This window comes from Aulonocara stuartgranti (genome assembly GCF_965226115.1).
Source record: "Aulonocara stuartgranti genome assembly, chromosome: 20".
In the NCBI taxonomy this organism is placed as follows: domain Eukaryota; kingdom Metazoa; phylum Chordata; class Actinopteri; order Cichliformes; family Cichlidae; genus Aulonocara; species Aulonocara stuartgranti.
This window is the reverse complement of record NC_138956.1, coordinates 416,302-435,947: the sequence shown is the minus strand read 5'-3', so window position 1 is coordinate 435,947 and position 19,646 is coordinate 416,302. Positions and strand designations below refer to the sequence as shown.

At 40.7% G+C, this 19,646-nt stretch overlaps 1 protein-coding gene across 5 annotated transcripts in view; it reads left to right on the top strand.

Moving 5' to 3' along the window:
- Positions 1 to 211: 211 nt before the first annotated feature.
- The window catches only part of kcnd3 (potassium voltage-gated channel, Shal-related subfamily, member 3), a 117,778-nt gene continuing 98,343 nt past the window's right edge, over positions 212 to 19,646 (top strand). Inside the window, exons 1-3 of one of the 5 annotated variants that reach the window (XM_082518391.1) lie at positions 212 to 641; positions 779 to 869; positions 1,722 to 2,901. In XM_082518391.1, the coding sequence (XP_082374517.1) occupies positions 1,799 to 2,901 (1,103 nt within the window). In that variant the 5' untranslated portion in view covers positions 212 to 641; positions 779 to 869; positions 1,722 to 1,798. Of the gene's footprint in view, positions 686 to 778; positions 870 to 1,671; positions 2,902 to 19,646 lie in introns of all 5 variants that reach the window. The other 4 variants (XM_082518390.1, XM_082518387.1, XM_082518389.1 and 1 more) reach the window with 4 other exon arrangements.

Sequence of the window (19,646 nt, the reverse complement as noted above, 5' to 3'; positions counted from 1 at the left end):
AAACACGATCAAACTCGTTTTTCTCACTTGCAAAATGTGAAGAAATGAAGGGTGACTCAAGACTTTTGCACAGTACTATATGTGACGTAATAAGGCAACTATTTACCAGCTGGTTTTCCACTTAAACGGTGACATCGTATCGATGTTTCCAGCTTGTTTGTGCGAAGAATAGTAATAGTCCTCTGGTGCTTTAATTAAAGACAAAGTTGATCCATTGCGCTCTTTTCTGGCCTCCTGTGGATTCTTATATGCCTCTGCTGGGATGAATCCTGTGGATAACTCAGCTGATAGCACTTGCCTTTAGTGCTGTGTGTGGGGAATAACATTGGTTCAGCAGAGCACACGCACACTGTACAATAAGAACAGCATTCGTGTAAGGAGAAGAAAGCGGTCTGACGTTTATATATTTATTTTCTGCGCATGGTTCTAAATCCTGATCCAGCTTCCCTTAAATGCAGTTTTGGTTCACAATCCGCCCTGCGCAGAGAGAGAGAGGGAGAGCGAGAGAAAGAGCGCTCCTCCTCCTCCTTCGTTCCTCTTCCCAATACTCATCCCGAAAGCCAAGGTAATACGGTCCTCACGGCGGAGTCCTCTCATCATTTCTCCCCTCGCATAATGGAAACTGAATGAAAGCAGCTGTGGTACGTCCGTCACCGGTACTTTTCCGCTTCCCCCATCAGCTGTAGTGTGTGTCTCCTGTGGTTCTCCTCTTCGCAGAATAACTTCTTTCCTGGTATTTTTCTTTTCTTCTTCTTATTTATTTATTTATTTTTTCCAGACACGCTCTGAGAAATAACCAAAACCTACGACTTGCCATTAAACTGCCCTGGAAGAAGGTCGTGTTTGTGTGGATGGAGAATTTTGAGTCGGTGAGTTCTACATTAATCAACCACTACATTCAGCACGAAGCTGCGAATACAAGCCTGCGATGTTTGCTCTCTTTCTTTCTCTCTCTTTCTTTTTTTTAGTTCTCGGGCAGTTCGGGAAATCATTCCGCTTTAACATATTGCGTCTTCGGTTAGCCATGAAGACTGATTGGTTCATCAGCGCTATTGATACGGTGGTGAATTTGATCTGAGCGATCATGAAGTAGTTTGACTCATCTTGAGTAAAATAAAGATTTTTTTCTACTTGAAACTCAACAGGTCTCGACTATCCTGGATCACTTTTAAGGCGACCAAACCCACGCTTAAAAAAATGGAGCAGTTTAGGCTGTTTTGCGATGTTATTTTTTTGCCTGTTTTTAGTTTATAACCTGTAAGATGCAGTAAACTGTCAACAGAAGGCTGCTGCTTAACCAGTACCTCTACAGAGGGTGAGGAATTTAGCCTTGAGAAAGACCATGCTTATTGCAGTCAGTGATCACATTAAAGCTCAGTATATGAAATAGAAATACATTTTGTACAAATGTATAAATGAGTGCGATGTTTAATTTAATTTTCATTTTATCAAGATATCTTTTGTTTCCTCTGCTTGCCTGCCTTGTTACAATTAGTTGTGCTGTTTATTTTGTATACATTGTTTTGTTATGTTCACATCTTTTTATTTCACTAGCTCACCATTTGTCCTTTTCCCCTACATTCTTAAGATTCAAGTGTCTCATATTTTCTTCCTTTTTTCTGTTTTCTGATCTACTGATCTCACTCTCCTTGCCTGTGAGGATTAAAACAGCACCCATGTGCTACCTATCCTCATACACTCCCTCCCTTTCTTCTCTTTAGCTGGTAAATGAGCTGAAGTCAAGCTGGTTGTGAAGGTGCTCGACTTCTTCCCCCCTACGCCCCAAGCCGGACACAGCATGGCGGCGGGAGTAGCGGCATGGCTTCCCTTTGCCCGGGCAGCAGCCATAGGCTGGATGCCTGTGGCCAATTTGCCCATGCCAGTAGCACCTGCTGAAAAGAACAAGAGGCAGGATGAGCTCATCATTCTTAATGTGAGTGGACGCCGTTTCCAGACCTGGAGGAACACTCTGGACCGCTATCCAGACACACTGCTGGGCAGCTCAGAGAAGGAATTCTTCTACAACGAGGAGACCAAAGAATACTTCTTTGACCGGGACCCCGACGTGTTCCGTAGTGTGCTCAACTTCTACCGTACAGGCAAGCTCCATTATCCACGGTACGAGTGCATATCTTCCTATGATGAGGAGCTGGCTTTCTTTGGCATTGTCCCAGAGATCATCGGTGACTGCTGCTACGAAGAGTACAAGGACAGGAAGAGGGAGAATGCAGAGCGTTTGATGGATGACCAGGAGGACAACAAGGATGCCAAGCTGCCCAATATGACCTTCAGGGAGACTATGTGGCGGGCTTTTGAAAACCCTCACACTTCAACCATGGCCCTTGTCTTCTATTATGTCACTGGTTTCTTCATTGCTGTCTCTGTCATTACCAATGTGGTAGAGACGGTGCCCTGTGGCTCAGCGCCCAACCAGAAGGAAGTGCCATGTGGCGAGCGCTACACCGTGGCCTTTTTCTGCATGGACACGGCCTGTGTTATGATCTTCACCGTGGAGTACCTGATGCGCTTGTTTGCTGCACCCAGCCGCTACCGCTTCATGAGATCCGTCATGAGCATCATCGATGTGGTGGCCATCTTACCATACTACATTGGCCTGGTGATGACTGACAACGAGGACGTGAGCGGTGCTTTCGTGACACTCCGTGTTTTCCGCGTGTTCCGTATCTTCAAGTTCTCCCGTCACTCGCAGGGCCTTCGCATCCTGGGCTACACACTGAAGAGCTGTGCCTCGGAGCTGGGCTTCCTCCTCTTCTCCCTCACTATGGCCATAATTATCTTTGCTACCGTCATGTTCTACGCAGAGAAGGGTTCAAGCTCCAGCAAATTCACCAGCATCCCAGCCTCCTTCTGGTACACCATCGTTACTATGACAACACTCGGGTAAGAGCAGAACAGACACCTCTTTTATCTGGTTGTGAGAGCTGTGTGTGTGTGTGTGTGTGTGTGTGTGTAAGGGCACACTCGTAAATGCAAGTACCCGTGAATTTGCAAGTTTGCCTTCGTGTCTATTTGCACCCGTGTCAGTAAATGTTTGATTATCATTTGACTTGAAATGTCTGCTTGACTTTGTGGCCCAGAAATCTATAACTGCTTTCAAAGTCTGAGTCACCCTTTCCAAGATATCCTTTGCAAACTTTATGCACGATGATAAGAAACTACAGAGAAAGGACACTTTTCAGTAGACTTGTCCACTGTACTTTTACTGATGGTATTCTTCTGGGGAAAGAGCAGCCATCAAGATGTTCTCTCTCCATTATGGCTGTGCCATTGCTTGCCTTTTATACGTCACTGATAAGAGGGAGAGAGAGAAAGAGCAAGAAATGCAGAGAGATGGGGAAAGTTGAAAGCAGCAAGACAAAGTATTAGATGGGAAATATGGCAAACCATTACCGACCTCTCCAACTTGCCCTGTGGTTAGCATCAATGCACTTTCAGAATTAAATGAAACAATGAGAGCCTTCCTTCTCCGCTCTTTGTAAGTTACTAGATGTAGGTCTCGAAGTGCTTTGTGGTTCAAAGACTCTGATGTAAAACATCCGAATGCTTTCTCGTTCTAAGAGTCAAACTAGTGTTTAGGTAACAGGCAGAGATAATTGTTGGTATTAACAAATAATTTTAAAAGCCATGCACGTTTCCAGTGTTGGCTGAATGGCTAATTAACCTGCAGTACAGAGTTGTTGTTACTGTATACACTCAATCATGAATTAGTTTTGATTGATCGAGGTGAACATGCAGTGCACTAGGATGTATTTGTTGGTTTTTGTCACCGTGTATTTCCACCAGTCATTTTAATGGCAGTTAGAGGAACTACACATATATCGTTAATTTTACAGAGCACAAACGCACAGAGGCACACACACAGAGTAATGTGATGCAGCACTATTAGGCCTAATGGTAATGTGTTTTATGAGTGTCCCCTGTTGTGGATGTGTGAGTCAGACTGAGAGGCTGACAAATTGCAGCATCCTGCTAAATGTCAGAGTCATGGAGGCCATAAATGGCTCTGAGCTCATTGCTATAACACACTTGGCACCCTGTCATTGTACCTTGCCATTCACAATCGGCCCAGAAGATCTGCTGTTGAGCAGATATTTGATTCTGAATCGGATATTTGGTCTACAGACAGACTGCATTCTAGAAAATAGAATTACATTTTATCATTATAATTTTATTTCCTGACAAACTGTAGGACGTTGTTTGCTGTCACAACCTCTACCCTCGTGCAGTGAGTGCCTGTAGCTTTCTACTTAATGCCAAAGTGTTCTCCTGTACAGCCACTCCCACACATACTCCCATACACTGCAGCCCCAAAAGCTAGTGTCCAAGCCCCCTAATACGCAGTACGTGCAATGTCCAGTTGAGCCTGTGTGCAGGTAACCGTATGAAAAATTCACAGCGAGCAAGTGGGCATCAAGTCTCTTGCTTCCTACCCAACACTCTGTTGTGTGCTACATGTGCGAAGAGGCAACTTTGGACAACAACAAGCCCTGAATGTCCTGACGCAGTTTTGGAGTTCAAATGTGAAAACAACTTGGAAGTTATGTGTGTGTCTGTGTCTGTGTGTTTAGACTGGGGGTAGATATTGAGCTTGGCCTCATCAATAAAACAGGGGCCAGAAGTGGGTGTCAGAGTGACTAATGATGTGGCCCACTGCATCTGCTGACTAATGTAAACCTGCCTGACATTCTAGTCTCTGCTCACAGTTCACGTCATAAAAACACACAGTCACAGACACAGATGTACACTAACCTTACACACAAAGGGAAAGATTTGTCTTTATCTATTTGACCATTTCTAAATGTATGCAAGCATGTTTTATGACAGAGTTTACTTTTTTCAGAGCTTAATACAGATAGATAGATCTACTCCACTTACTTCCACTTACTTGCATTGGAATCTATCGAAAAGTATCAACTGTCCGCTGTACAGCAATTTATACTCATCTAACTTAATAAGATGAGCACCAGTTACCACAGACACTACTTTCCTTGACTTCTTGGCTTCCTGTCTCGGAGCCTCGGGGCTGAGAGTTGTGCTGTTGAGTGTTTCCTTGTACATTTGTCAGATTGTGCTATGACACACTGCAACAAGGGTGCCCTCCCTGTGTCACTAAGTATATGCTCCCTTTGACCGCTGTGGCTTTTTGATTGTTTTGTTTATCTGACAATAATCCGGCCTCAATCAGAATCCATAATCCCGCTTCAGCGATGTGCAATGAAATACCAGGTGAATAGTGTTCTGCTATTTTTGCTTGTGCATCTTTCTTCTTAGACAATGCAATTTCTTCAATAACAACCACATGCCAGAGGTGAAGAGAAATAGAGACCAAGCTGTGAAGAGTGGGCCAAAATTAGAAATGGAGAAAATACACAAGCATGCATCTATTTTTTGTAGTTAACTGTTTTAACTGTATCAAAAGCAGACTGCAGAGAAGAAACTTGCAGGGGGCATACTTTTGTATGAACTACTTTTAGTACAAGCAAAGAACATATGATTTTCAACTGTAGACCTAAAAGGCCTCCTGTTCCTTTTGACCGACTGGACAAAAAGTGGTTTAACAACTCAAGTGAGTTAGCAAGCCACCAACTGCCATAGAGCTCTCATATCACTTTATAGCAGGGCTAAAAGGCTTAGCTCAAATCCTGCAAATGAGGCAGACAAGGATGCAAGCAAGCAGGCACACAGTGCTGAGGCTTTAGTTAAATCAGGGACATTTAGGCAATAGGACCTGTGAGGGATTTTGTTCTCTGGGTTGTTAATCAAATTGATTTTGACCTTAGGGTGGTTATAAAATTGAGCATTTGTCATATTTGGTTGAACCTGTATTATAAACTGGAGGAGGCTGAGAGTGCGTTGGTGTGTGTTTGTGAGGGAAACGCTGCAAACCTCAGCTCATCATCACTCATCCATCCACACCAACAGAAACCGTAGTGTCCTGGATAAGAATAAAGAAAGAAAACTGAACTTCATAATCTCAGTGTAATTTCTGACAGGACAGACAGGACCTGAGACTGATGTTTATTCTTGTGACTAAGTGCTTTAAAGGCTGGTACGGCTTGAATTTTAATCACAGTAAATTATGTATCGCAGTCGAACCTCTAATAAACGAATAATACAGACGAAGCTCACATGATTTCAAGCTAATGAAATCATTTGAATAAAGTGAAAAACTCATCAACTACTTAATAAAAGATTTTTTTGTCTATGATTATGTTCTTTTATTTTAAATTAATATTTTAACCAATGAAAAAGAATGTATGAAAATCTGATAGTGAAGATGCTCGCTGATGTGTTGAGTCTTCTGAGCTTAACACAAACGTCTCACTCAGCCTTTAAACGTCTAGAGTAAAAACTGGCTTCCATGTTTCTTTCAAATTACAGCACATGAACATAAGTGAAGTGAAAAATATTACTTCTTTGCAATGGCACCTGTCAAAAGGTGTGAAGTGCAGTATTACACAGCATTTGAACAGCTAGTTGTTGACGTTGATATGATGGAAGCAGTCACAATGCATAGTGATAGGATTGGGTGTGATCACCACCAAAACAAAACTTTACCAAAGTGGTCCAGTGAAGGACTCATACACTGGTGATGAGGTGATGAACACCTATTCCTCACAGGTGTATGTAGAGACCCGATAAGTGCAAAAGTGCTTGTTGCTGCATATTAATGACCAGCACTGCAGCAGCAATGACTGCTTTTTGGTACAGTAGGTAAAACAAAGGAGTGAGAAGGTAAGCAGGGCACGCACCCATGCAGTCTCTGTGTAGATTTCCTGTAATGAAATATCAAACAAATATCAGGTATACATTTAAATATTCATACACCAAATGTAACAATAAACCAAACAAGACATCAGCACATACATGTGGCGTACGCAGCCAACAGTTTCAGCTAATTTTCTTCACCCAAAACATTTTATTACAGACTGTAGATTGTGATGTGATAAGTAGAGCACAATGCCATCAGTGAACATAGTCTTTGATTAAAGATGTTACTTTCTGTCTATATTCTTGAGGTTTTATGTGATCTCTAGGTTTTGCACAACTGTAAAAAGACTGGAACAAGATTTTGATATAGTACCGTTTATCAACTGCTTATCAAAAATGATGGTATAATCACGCCTCCTTACTTACATGGTGGATGTCGCCCCTACTAAGATCATGTACATGTCTACATTCAAATGTTTACACTGTAACTGATGTGTTTTTTCCCCTTGAATGAAGACTTATGTTCAGCATAGTTTGTTCTGTAACTGAGTACACCTTTATAAAGTAATTATGTGCTGCCACGTTTAGTTTTACATCTACGCTGCTGAATTGTGGACTTATTGTAAAGGTAGAAAAATCAGAAGCAATTTTCCAGGGCTGTGGTTTCCAAGTAGGTTACACAGCAATAACGTGCAGAAGTTTCATGTTTCTGCTCATTGTAGTGATATAACTTACAACCGTCTCAATTATCAGCAGAGAGACGGTGTCCACAGTGGAGTACCAAAGCACAGAAAAAGAGACCACAAATGAAAATGATGAGTTTCACCCTGCGGGATCTTCATAATCACTAACTATAATGTCAAGCAACATTCCTCCTGTATAAATATTCAAATAGCTCAGGTTGAGTCATGAAAAAAAAATCAATTACTTGCTTTTACCGTACAAACAGCAACAGTAATAGGGGGGGGGGGGGGGAAGGACCCCCCGGGATTAAATGCAGCATCTGCTGCTTAATACATAACAGTACCATGTGTAATGGGTAACATTTATGGGGGTGTTTCACCCCAGAGACGGAGCTCTTTTGGTGTGACAACATCAGTTTTTGAATGATGCCCAAAGTCTAAACCAAGTCAAGTTCCAACAAATAGGATATATATTTAATCAATAGTATGAGTCAAGAAACCATTAGTTTATAAAAGGAGTCACAGAATTTTAATATAGGATTATTCTTTAATTATAAAAACTGTTAATAATTATTTTATTCAACAGCATTATCTTATTTACAAAAAGGGGCTTGAACTGTTAGAGGATGTATATATTGCTCTTTAAAACATATTTTACATGTTTTGCCTCTGTTAAGAGGACTGTTGTGCAAAACAACAGTCTATAGCCATTCTGTGAACTTGAGCCAAATGCTATAGTGTGGTGACATGCAATAACCCAAAGAATGTTTAAATAATACTCTGTTAATGAGGCTATACATTTTATAAAGTGTAGGTCACTATTGTTATTTCGATTCATCCTCTAGAGGCCTTGAATGTGCAAATGTATTCTTAATACATTAAAATATAGAATAATAGAGCCCAGCTGTCAAACATACATTGATATTGCCATGCACACTAGCAAAATTGCAAGCTTGCCATCTATCTGAAGTTGCAACAGGAGCAAAAAATGTACTTTTTTGTTGGGAACAGTTGATCCAAAAACCTCAATAGAGCTCTAAAGGTCATCATAAACTTCATATAGGAATAAATAAGAACAGAGTAAACTGTTCAAAAAGAGCAATACACTGGTTAGTGGTGTGTGGGTACCTGCTGCTTGTATTGTGTGTCTGAGGTCACATAGGTCAATGCTATCCTGGAGTCTTAAAAAAGTGGAAGTGATTCCTCTCAGCCTGCCTGGATTCCTGCTCAGATTCTCCTTTCTTTTTGGCATCAATTTCACCCTCTTTTCATACAGAGGTCTGGATGGTTGCCCATTTTTTGAAAAGTGATATTGAGCACCAAGCCTTTCTAGCTTTTTCAGAAATCCATTTACCTGGCCACCTGTCAGCTAGGGGACGGGGAATGTTGTGGCCAATGTGACTGTGAAGGGTAATTTACAGGGAGGGTCTTTCAGCAAGGTATTTTATGCATGTACTCTAGTTTGCTGCCGTCTTTTCATCCTTGGCATGCTGTGCATGAAAATGCTTCGCTGTCATAGGACGCTGTGTCCTGACTAACTTAATCTCGACTAACTGGGCAAAAGTGATTGGAGTGATGCTCGTGGTGTCGAAGCAGGAAAACCGTACGTCACACGTGTGAACATTTAATTATAGGAACGGTCTCTCTCCCTCCTTTCCTGTCTCTCTCTCACTGTCTGTCACAGCTGATTGCCTTCAGCAATGGTCCTTCCAAACCTACAACACTTGTGCCCACTCCAATTCAATTACCAGCAGGCTCTCCATGAGGAGCCTGAAAATGAGTTGGTGATTATCAGTTTCCAGGGTGTTTAGCAGCATCCTGGACAGCTGATGGTTGCTTCCCACACCAAGCTCTGAGACTCTTCTTATCATTTCCTGAAACATTAAGACTTCTCTTTGTGATGAGCGAGGGACTGCCTGATACATACAAACTGTCGGGTAGATTGTTTGCCTGTTTCTAACCCCGGCAGTAACACAGCTTTTGGTGACTCCTATGACTTTGGTCCAGACTAAAATAACTGTTGGATGGATTGCCATTCATAGTTTATGGTCCCTAGGCAATGAACTGAAGTCACTTTATTATCCTTCAACTTTTCATCTCATTAAATATCTTCCTGAGATCTCACATTTCATCAGGCTCAGTTGTAATAGCGGTTAGCATACTAACATCTTAATTCTAGCTGTAGAAATTATGGGAAAAATAACACTTAAAGACCTTTTAATTCATCCAAATTATACTTTGACACATGTGACCCACTGAAAAATCATTCCTAATGCGTGTTTTGATAGCAATCGCCTCCCCCAGCAGGATACTCCATCCTGCTACAGCAAAGTAGATAAATTTTTTTTTTTTTTTTAAATAAGCTCCAAAGTGACTTCAACAATGCAACAAAGAGCCCAAGGTGTTTATCCTGCTTCCTGACCTCCCATATCCCAATTCAATTAAGCATCCACGGGATGTGCCAGACTAAATCCCTGCCACACGACAACCCAAAGGACCTGAAGGATCTGCCATCCGTCTGCCCCAAAGGTCATGTGTGCTGAGTAATCAATAAAATCAGATCTTCCTCACATAGGTCCCAGCTGGCTTAGTGGCACGAGTGGGACCTGACAAATAAAAGGAAAATGGTATTGATGTGGTGGATAGATGTAAACACGCTCTTCTCCTTGGTTTCACTGCACTGCATTAAACAGATTTAAGAAGACAATCACTTGGCTAAGCATTGCTTCTGTTGTTTTATTGGCCCTGTTGGCTGTGAGCAAACACTGAATGTAAACAATTATGGATTAGACTGTATTGTGTCTGTTGGTCAGGCGTACTTATTACTGAGTGGATAATAAGTGCTTAAATGATTGTGAGTGATAGTTCTCCATATATGTAGCCAAGTTATAGAAATAAATCACTTCTCATTTCCCTGTAGAGATAATGATAAACCAGGTGTGAATACCTCTGAATAATCCTCCCAGGCTTTTGAACAGGTAGACATCATTGTTCCAGTTTTTTCCTGGGTTTTTGTGCTCTCACTCTTGCACTGGCGTATATGAATTTGCTCTCATTCACACACTCCCATTTCTATGTCTTTCTGGGTTTACTGTAATTCATAAACTGTGTTCTGTGCTGATTATCCAGGGTGACAAACGCAATTGTTCTGCTACACTAAATCTGTGGGGATTAATGCTCGTCTCTGGAGCCATTCCCTCTGGTTTCCTGTATGTGTGTCTCTGTGTGGGTTGTCTTCTTCTCTCTACTTACTTCATTCGTTGCCATTTAATTTGGTGAGTTCATTTATTTAAAAAAAATAAATAAAAAGGTAGCACTCAGTTAACAATTGTATTTGACCTCTGCTGCGTGCTGCTGTTCTTATGTCAGTACATGGATGCAGGATGTGTCCTTCACAAAGCTATGAAACAACTTTTTTCCCCCATCCAGATGTCTTTGGGGGATTACACATGCTAAGGGATTAATCCTGCCGTGTGCCATATGACAGCACCAAGCACTGAGAGGAGCACAAAAGTCAAGTCATGGACTAACACCACTAATAGATTTCAGTAAGCCTTTTTTTGCCTTCAGAGGTTGACTAGTGGCTATATTAATTCAATTCCCAAACCCCTCTTGTAAGTAACCCATCCTCTACCTCTCGCTCTGTGAGGAGCAAGGCCATGGTCTACTGGCACTCAATAAGAAGTCTCCTCAAAGGATTTTGACTAGCCTCGTTTCACAGGAGACAATGTGCATTATGTTTTAATCTTATTAGCATTGAATTAACACCGCATCAATGACCTGCTCAAAACAGAGTGCAGTTAAGTCCATCCAGCTTTCAGCTGTTATGCAAAACAGATTTAGAAGCACTTCTGAAGGAAAGAGAATCATCAAAGGTATTCGTTACCTCTGGACAACCTACCATGTTGAATGCATCATAAGGAAGCCGCTTTAGCTTTTAAGGGGAGATGGTCCGTAACCTTGGTATCGCACACAAGAACAATATACTTCAATCTTTCACATGAGGGACAATTGAACATGTGCGGTGTGTGCAAATTGATTTTGTTTCTGTGCAGAGGCTCGGTGGATAGGACATAACCTCTTTGTCCAGATGAAGTGTGCTGTGCAGAAGTGGTTCATTCTGGAAATGGGACATAGGAGAGGCCATCTGAGTATGAGGAAAAGTAATCTGCATGTACACCATGCGTATTTGTTAAAAGTTACATGATGTCATAGCATAAAATCAATCCACTGATGAATCATTGAGAATCTAATCTGCAGAAGTGTCCATTTAGAAACTCGAAACGTAATTTATTTTGTTTTGTATAAATCTGGGTATCTTTTTGAAATAATTTTGTAACATAAATCATTTTAGCAAAGATGTTATTTATCTTTATCTGTAAATTTAATTTTACAGGCGAATACTAAAAAGCTCAGTTTCATACTTAATCTTAAATCTTATCAGGCTTTATTGTTCGGCTGTATTACTGCTTCCCCTTCTCTTTGCCTCTTCATAACACATCTCAAGTCTTTTACTCATCCTATTGCCGTGTCTGTCTCTCTCCGCCTCTCATATTTCATTTCTTTCCACCTACTAGGTAATATTGATATTGTGAAAACTAATTATAAGAAGTCCTCAGACCTCAATTTGTTTTTAAAAGTGGAATATTTCCTTATCGAGTTGTGCATTGCAGTGCCCCACAGTCCATGTGGAGCTTGCATATACTCTCCCTTATTTTCTGTCTCCCTCCCCCCCTCTTCAGCACACACACACACTTTGAACCTGCATTGCTGCAGTGTACAAGCATCCACTCAAACCAGGCTATATTACAATTAATTTGTCAGAGTTTTTGCTCAATGCTCTATAGCCTCAGGCATGTGCAGACACAGCAGGGGAATCATATCTCCCCAGCATGTTTATGAGGTGAAAGAGAAAACTATCCGCTGTTCATTATTAATATTACAAAAACCAAAGGGATGCTGGGAAGAGGGCTGGAGTATAAGGACAAATACAGCCCACTGGTTTGATCTTTGCTCCTGTACATGCGAACAGCTAGTGCACAAGATAATCACATTTCAGAGAGTATTCTTGATAATGAGTGGAAAAACACTTGCTGGAGTCTGTACTTCAATAAAGTTAATGCAGAAAATTTCCTTTGCTGCTCTGGTTGTTGGGAAAAACAAAACTGTATATCTTTATGGAGGCTCTTAAAAAATAACACAGCAGGGAAAGGACACATCCAGTGTATTTAAATTTTTTCTGACACTCTGTATTACTCTGGGCAGACTTAGGATTCAGTGGGATGAAAGGATAGAAGTGAACTAGTGAACTATGAAAAGATGGCAGCAGAACTTGACTCGGTGTGGCTGCTGAAGAACTGCTGTGACCAACATGGGCCACAGAAAAATAATACATTAATATTACTATTACTTTTGCTAGCAAGTCCATAAGAATGAATATACAGGCTCAAAAAATGTGCTTGATGTAAGGGCTGCGTTATCGACCCACGAAAAACAAAAGAATGAATCAATTTTATGACCAACAAAATCTGTCACGATGTTTGATAAACTAAGCTCAGCAGTCAGTCTCAGCCTCCATGCTGTGAAGCTGCGTTCACTTGTCTTTAACAAAATATCACAGTCAAAATTACTAACAAACCAATGTTTCATAGAAAGTGTTGCACTGCCTGCAGTCTCTGTGTATGTTCATGCACACAGACAGTTGACAGGCGCTATGATAGTTTACAGCTCTGCTAGGAATTTAAACATGAATTGATTACCAAAGCTGCGTATGGTGGAGCTGACACTCGCTGCGTTGTAACGACGCTGATCATCATTTTAATTTATTTTATTTTGTTTTTTAATGGCTGCCTCCTGCAGGATATCATGCCATATCGTATGTCAAAGCTCAAATCATCTCAAACTGGTTTCTTGAACATCATGATGAATTCACTGCACTCACACGGCCTTCACAGTCACCCGATCTTAATCCCACAGAGCACCTTCGACATGTGGTGGAATGGGAGATTCACATTGTGGACAGGCAGTCAACAATGATGCTATCATGTAAATAAGGACCAAAATCTATGATGAATGCTTCCAACACCTTGTTGAATCTATGAAGAATTCTGGCAATTGGGAGGGTTGACCTGTAGAAAACTGGACCCTTATAAACTATCGGGCGAGTGCAAACTACCAGTTTGAAAATGAAATCTGCATAAATATGAACAGTTCAAACTCTGAGTTCTGGACATAGATGGCGAACACTTTACAGTGGAGAGATTCCCTGAAGATGATGTATGAATTATACCGTCAGAGATAGTTTGTTTAATAAAAGTATGAATACATACTAAACTTGATTTAGATCAAAAAGCAATTTTCTTATTATTGAATACTGAATAAATGTCACTTTTTATTTTTTATTTATCAAGCACTCTAAATGATAGCATTTGTTAGGGATTATATTATCCCTGTGATATACAGGGATAATATAATAATCCCCAAAATTAATATTTTCACATTATGCACTGATTTCTAGTGATATTGCAAAACCACAAGGGAATTAACTGCAAAACATGTCAGCAACTGTGCAATGGCGTGTCCAGCGGGGTGGCCTGGGGGGGCACAGGCCACCCCCCCAACCAGACTGGCCACCCCAGGTGCCACCCCAAAGGCAAAACAATAAAATTCAATCAAATATCAAATGTCCGATTATGTTTTCACGGTGACGCTCAGATATCCGAGTGTAAGTGAATGCAGCATCGGCTTCTGCGCTATGTGCATCACGTTAGCAAAGGTAGGAGAGCCAAGCACGAAAGACGTCACTGCAGGAAACAATTTTTCGGTGAAAGAAAATGAAGACAGAATAAATGTCCCGGTAAGTAATATTAAGTTTGTTGAGTTTAGTAAACTTCGGTGAAATTAGAATACCAAGGAAAAAATAACACTTAAAGAATTATTGCAGCCGTGGAATATTTCTGACAGTATGCTACTGAGGGCAGCTAACATAAGAGTTATGAGTTATAAGATGTAATCTAAGTCGTAACATTGCTGTATGGAGCTGCAGATTTGGTTGCAGGTTAACATAGCTGGACTGGCCATCGGGCTTATTTGACTTATTTTTTATTTTTTTTGTAATGGCATGAACAATGAGAGGTGGTGGATTGGCCAGATGCAGGTCGATGTGTAGAAATAACTCCGTTGTTTGGTGGTGGCTATGGCGGGGCTTCCACAGAGGCAGCAGGTGGATGAGGGAAGGGGAGGCAGGAGGAGAGCCCCGAGGCAGCCGCCAGTCCGAGTGTCAGGTGAACTGAACTTCAGGTAAGAAGTTATGACCTGCAGTCTATCTGGGTCAGATATGAACTAAGTTTAGGTGGAGTTTATTTTCGTTGTGCTGACTTTTTACTGTCAGTTGCAATAACTCATACTGCGTTCTAGCCAGCTTGGAGTTTTTATACAGCTGTTCGGTTGCTATGATGTTACTGATAGTGAACTTTATTTTATTCATAAGGTTAGTTAGTAGAGTTGCCAACGGCTCCTTAAAAAAATGGAATGGTCCCTCAATCAGAGAAAATATTACACGTTTCGTATTGAGCTGAGAAGAGACGCAGTTTGTCCCGAACTTCAGCTAGAATGGAAAAAGACACAAAGCTGGATTTATTCTGTCTTTACGCTGCACAGCTGCCTCTTCTCTCATCCTCCCTCTCCTGTTGCTACTTCAATCATGAAACTGATCGATGATCAGCTGATCGGCTTTTCTCTCTTGTTTGTTTATCGCCCACTTTGCGCCAGAAAGACGAAACCAGCAGATGTCGCGCTAAACAACAGCAGCACGTTTAAGCTTGATCGGCTGTTGTTAGAATTTATTTAATATTAATTTCTAGTATCAGCTGATGTTTGCTGGAGCCACAGCTGTAAAGCTGCTGGTCATGATGTCGGTTTGGATATCTGGTGAGAGGGAAACGTGAAGACCACCCACCAGGATCCTTTTTTATGTAGCTGACAGCTGGTAACTGTGCAGGGGCGGGTCTAGCAAAGTTTTGCCAGGGGGCCAGGTAGGGCATTAACAGGGAAAGGGGGCACAAAGAAATACTTTTCTTTCCTATTCTCATTTAAAATATCTAGCTTTTATTAAATAATTATCTAAATCTTACAACCAAAGTTTTTATCTGACGTAAAATGTATAGAAATCATACATATACCAAAAAGACTGTACATCACTGTCACAACAGGGTTTGTTTTCATTCAAAGGCTTTATGGCTTTAATACCTGGTGGGTCGGTCTGTAGTCAAAATGCCCGATTTTCTGTCCCAGTCCAGCCCTGCAGGTTATACTGGCAGTGTCACCATGCCAGCTGAATGTATTTCATCATCAGCCAGTGTTGTTCTTTATCAATATTACCAAAGTTTACCATAAGGCAGCATAGAAAGTATTTACTTGCTTTCAGGTTTCATTCAAATGTTAGTCTTTTCAGTTGTTTCTCCACTTTTTTCCTGTTTCAAAATCAAACACCAGTTTGTGAGAAGATTATCTTCTTTTTTTAACAGGCAGAGAAAGTTTTGCATTGGAATGGCTAATTTGTCAATTGTTTGCTACAAATGTTCGTATTTTAATATTCAAAAATGTTTTTGCCCAAAACATATGTGCAGTATATGTCAGTAAAAATACTATGCAAATATTGATGTCCTTGAATGCTGAGTAAACACTGACAAAGCACTGATTGTATCTCTTGTACTTTATCAACGCAGTATCTAAAAACTTTGCACCGTAGTGGTTAAAATCTCATTCTAATAAGAGTTAAAAGTGCATTTGGTTATTAGGTTTATAGGATTATTGAATTATGGTTAAGGGTTGGTAGAATTTTTTTTTAAAAACATTATCTGCCAATTAAATCTGCCACCCTTCTCCAAATCTGTGCCCCTACCTGGCCCCCCCAACAAAAATTTTCTAGACACGCCACTGCAACTGTGCTGTCTATAAAACACAACCCATAAAAATGGACCAATGTTACTTTCAAAAACATTTTTTTGCACAAACTTTATCTATATGTGCTTAACCCTGGAGAACCCATGGGGTCGGCTCTGACCCCATGGGTTCTCCAGGGTTAAAATTGCTCCCTAAAAGTTTTCCCACTGGCATCCAGAATGAAATAGGGTTGTATATAACTTTATGAAACTGTAACACTAATAACACTACATTTATGAATAGTAAAACTGGAAACATCCAGATAAACATGGAGTATTTAGGCCTGCTGTTTCTGGAAGATATGCCTGCCGCTCTGCTGTGTTACAAATTAAAAATGTTCTCAAAGTGCTTTACAGAAATTTATTTGGCCACTAAATCAGCATCAAGTGGTTACAAAAAATGCAAACTCTAGTGTCCATTAACTGCTCAAGATAATAAATCCTTTTATTTCCCGTTTATGCAACACTCTATATCTCTCTTTTATAACCTTCTATCCATTTAAAGTGATTGGTCTGCATGAGTAAAACCCCACTGCTGCCCTAAAGTATTTATCTATGCATTCCAAGTTCCTATCCACCCACCTAATCAGTTCCTAATGACTAGTGGATGGTGGTGTTAGCTCCAGCCTAATGTGTGGATATAGATCAGACTTTGGTGATGGATGTCGTAGTCTGGGCCGTAATGAATGCTTCCAGACCAGGCAGACTAGGCTTGCAGCAGGTGGCTGTAAGTGGAGCAACAGCTTTCCAATAACTCCTCTTAACTGGGCACACTGTGTCCAGACAGTGCTCTGGACACACTCACCTCTCCGCCTCCACCAGCGGCATTCTTTTCACACAAGATTAGACAAATTGGGTGCAAATAAGAGCCAAACACTTAAAAACAAAGTACTGAGTAAAAAGAGTAATATAGGGCTTGTGTGATTAATGTAATAAGAAACAATAGATATCACACCAGAAGCTTGGGGACTGTGTGTCTAGCTGTACTGTAGGGGAGCTGTGACTTTTAAACAGATGCAGATGAGTCTGGGCTGCTATAATTAGCAGCGAGTTGGGTTGTGAATTTCAACTTTCACTTTCTTAAAAGCTGTATCCTTTCCACAGTCTTTGCAGATGATTTATCCACGATTACTCAGTGTTAGGCTTGTTTGTTTTTACCGTTGCTGTTCATTACCAGTGCTTCTGACCACTGTGCCCACAAACTGCTTTCACCTGCTCCCTTATTCATGAGAGGTCACCACTGATTCGGCGTAACCTCAGAGGAATTTGTCTCCTACCAGGATTGAACCGGAGAGCTTTTGCTTATCAGGTGAATGTGTAATTCACTATGGAGCCACCTTCTGACTGCTGTCCCCACGAAGGTCTGAGAAACAGACGACATGAAGGTCTGAGAAACCAGTCATTGTTAACCACTTTGTTTTAAGGGAGCTTGGAATCTCTTTGAAAAGACATGCGTGTTATAAAAATGTGACGTGAGATACAAAATAATACATTTAAACTTTTACAGTTTCCGAGTGAAATATGAGAATGTAGCTTCATACTTTTGGAGCTTGATCCATTCAAAGAGCACTTAAACCTCATTCACAGAGCACCTGTGAAAAAAGGGTAAAACTACCCATATGGAAAAGAAATAGTAAAAACTTATATGTGATTACTCGTGAAAGTGGCCACTTTCTCATTACTTTCATATATTGTTTTAGTAAGTATCCAAAACATACAAGTTTCATTATATAATTTTTCAAGGGATCTTATATGCTTTTCATACAAGTTTCACACAAGACAGATACAAACTTTATAAGATTTATATATATCTTTTCCATATGGGTAATGTCACAGTGTCCTGTGACCTGACACTGTAAGTACTGTATTTAAATGCAGAGAGCAGAGGTGACTATACTATGGGCTCTCAGATTTCTAGGAGAGTAGACAATTTGTTCAATAGGCCCTTATAAATAAACACTGTGATAAAAGGAGACATGATTTGTTTTGGTACACAAATTCAATTTCTACCTTCAGTTTTCATTTCATCATGTTTCATTGGTCTTAAAAGTGAGTCTGGTTTGCTAAGTACACAGAACAGAGAACAGCCCCTATTTTAAGACATTAAACTGTCAGCAATACAGATTAGGAGCTGATAATAACCAGGACCATTATAAACCAAATGAGTGTTTTGTGGCTTTCACCTGTTTTTGTTTGTGACACAGATCTTATTTTCAGCTCGCTGTGAGTCTGCTGTTGTCATTAACAGTTGCTCTGGCTTAGCCTTCTGTGCAGTCACCGTAAGTGCACCTCGTCATGTATGCACATCACATGGAGCGGAGCTGACAAGAGACCATAAGTGCAATCAAAGTCCTAACAAGTGTTGAAGAAGGAAAGAGAGAGGACAGTTGGGGAAAGCGGTTTTCAGATGTGTCAACTCACTTGACCCCAGTTTGCAGTTAAGTCAAAAACTAATCCAAACATACAAAGCTGTTGGCATCATACTTGTTAAATACCTCCAAAGTACTGGCCCTTTGCTGTTAGCTTCTTCCTAAGCTAGCTTTCCACCAGCAGGTGCGCTGCTGCGGACAAAAGGTGTTGTAAACACGTCTACACGCTGTCGCCCAGTTTAGCCTTTAAGTCCAGATTTGACAGCTATCAAACCAAAATATTGCATCCTTAAATCTGAAAGGTATCAAAAAAATGTAATCTTTATTATCCATATATGTACGTATACATAGCTACAAATGCAAACATTATATATAAATTGTACATTTGAGTTTTTGTGGCAGATATCACTCTGTTCACGTATGCAAGGAGTAAAGACTACAAATGGATCCCCGTGGCACACCTGTAGTAACATAAAAGACGAGTCTACTATCTAAGATCTAAGTTTACACAAGCATATTTGCACATTCGCTGTCTAATGCTCATACAACTGATCTAGCATTACATAGCTTATTAAAGCTCAGATTTAGATTGTATCTGTTTTATTAACCACTCCAGTTTACTTTCATAGGGAAAAAGGTTGCTAACTGATCACCAGAGCGCGAGAAAGCTTCACCTCATTTTGCTGTTTTATTTTTAAAAAATTGAGCTTGTGCTCACATGTTAACTCTGTAAGCTGCACAGATTCTACAAACATCCATGCATCCTCGCACTTGAACAGTGGGGGGCTGGAGGCGGGGTAGACCCTGGACAAGATGCCGGTCCTTCACAGAACTCGCAGACAAACGACATGCTTCGAACCACATCAAAAAGTGCCATAAACAATTACAACCCAATGCACTCAAAGAAAAAAAAAAACTAG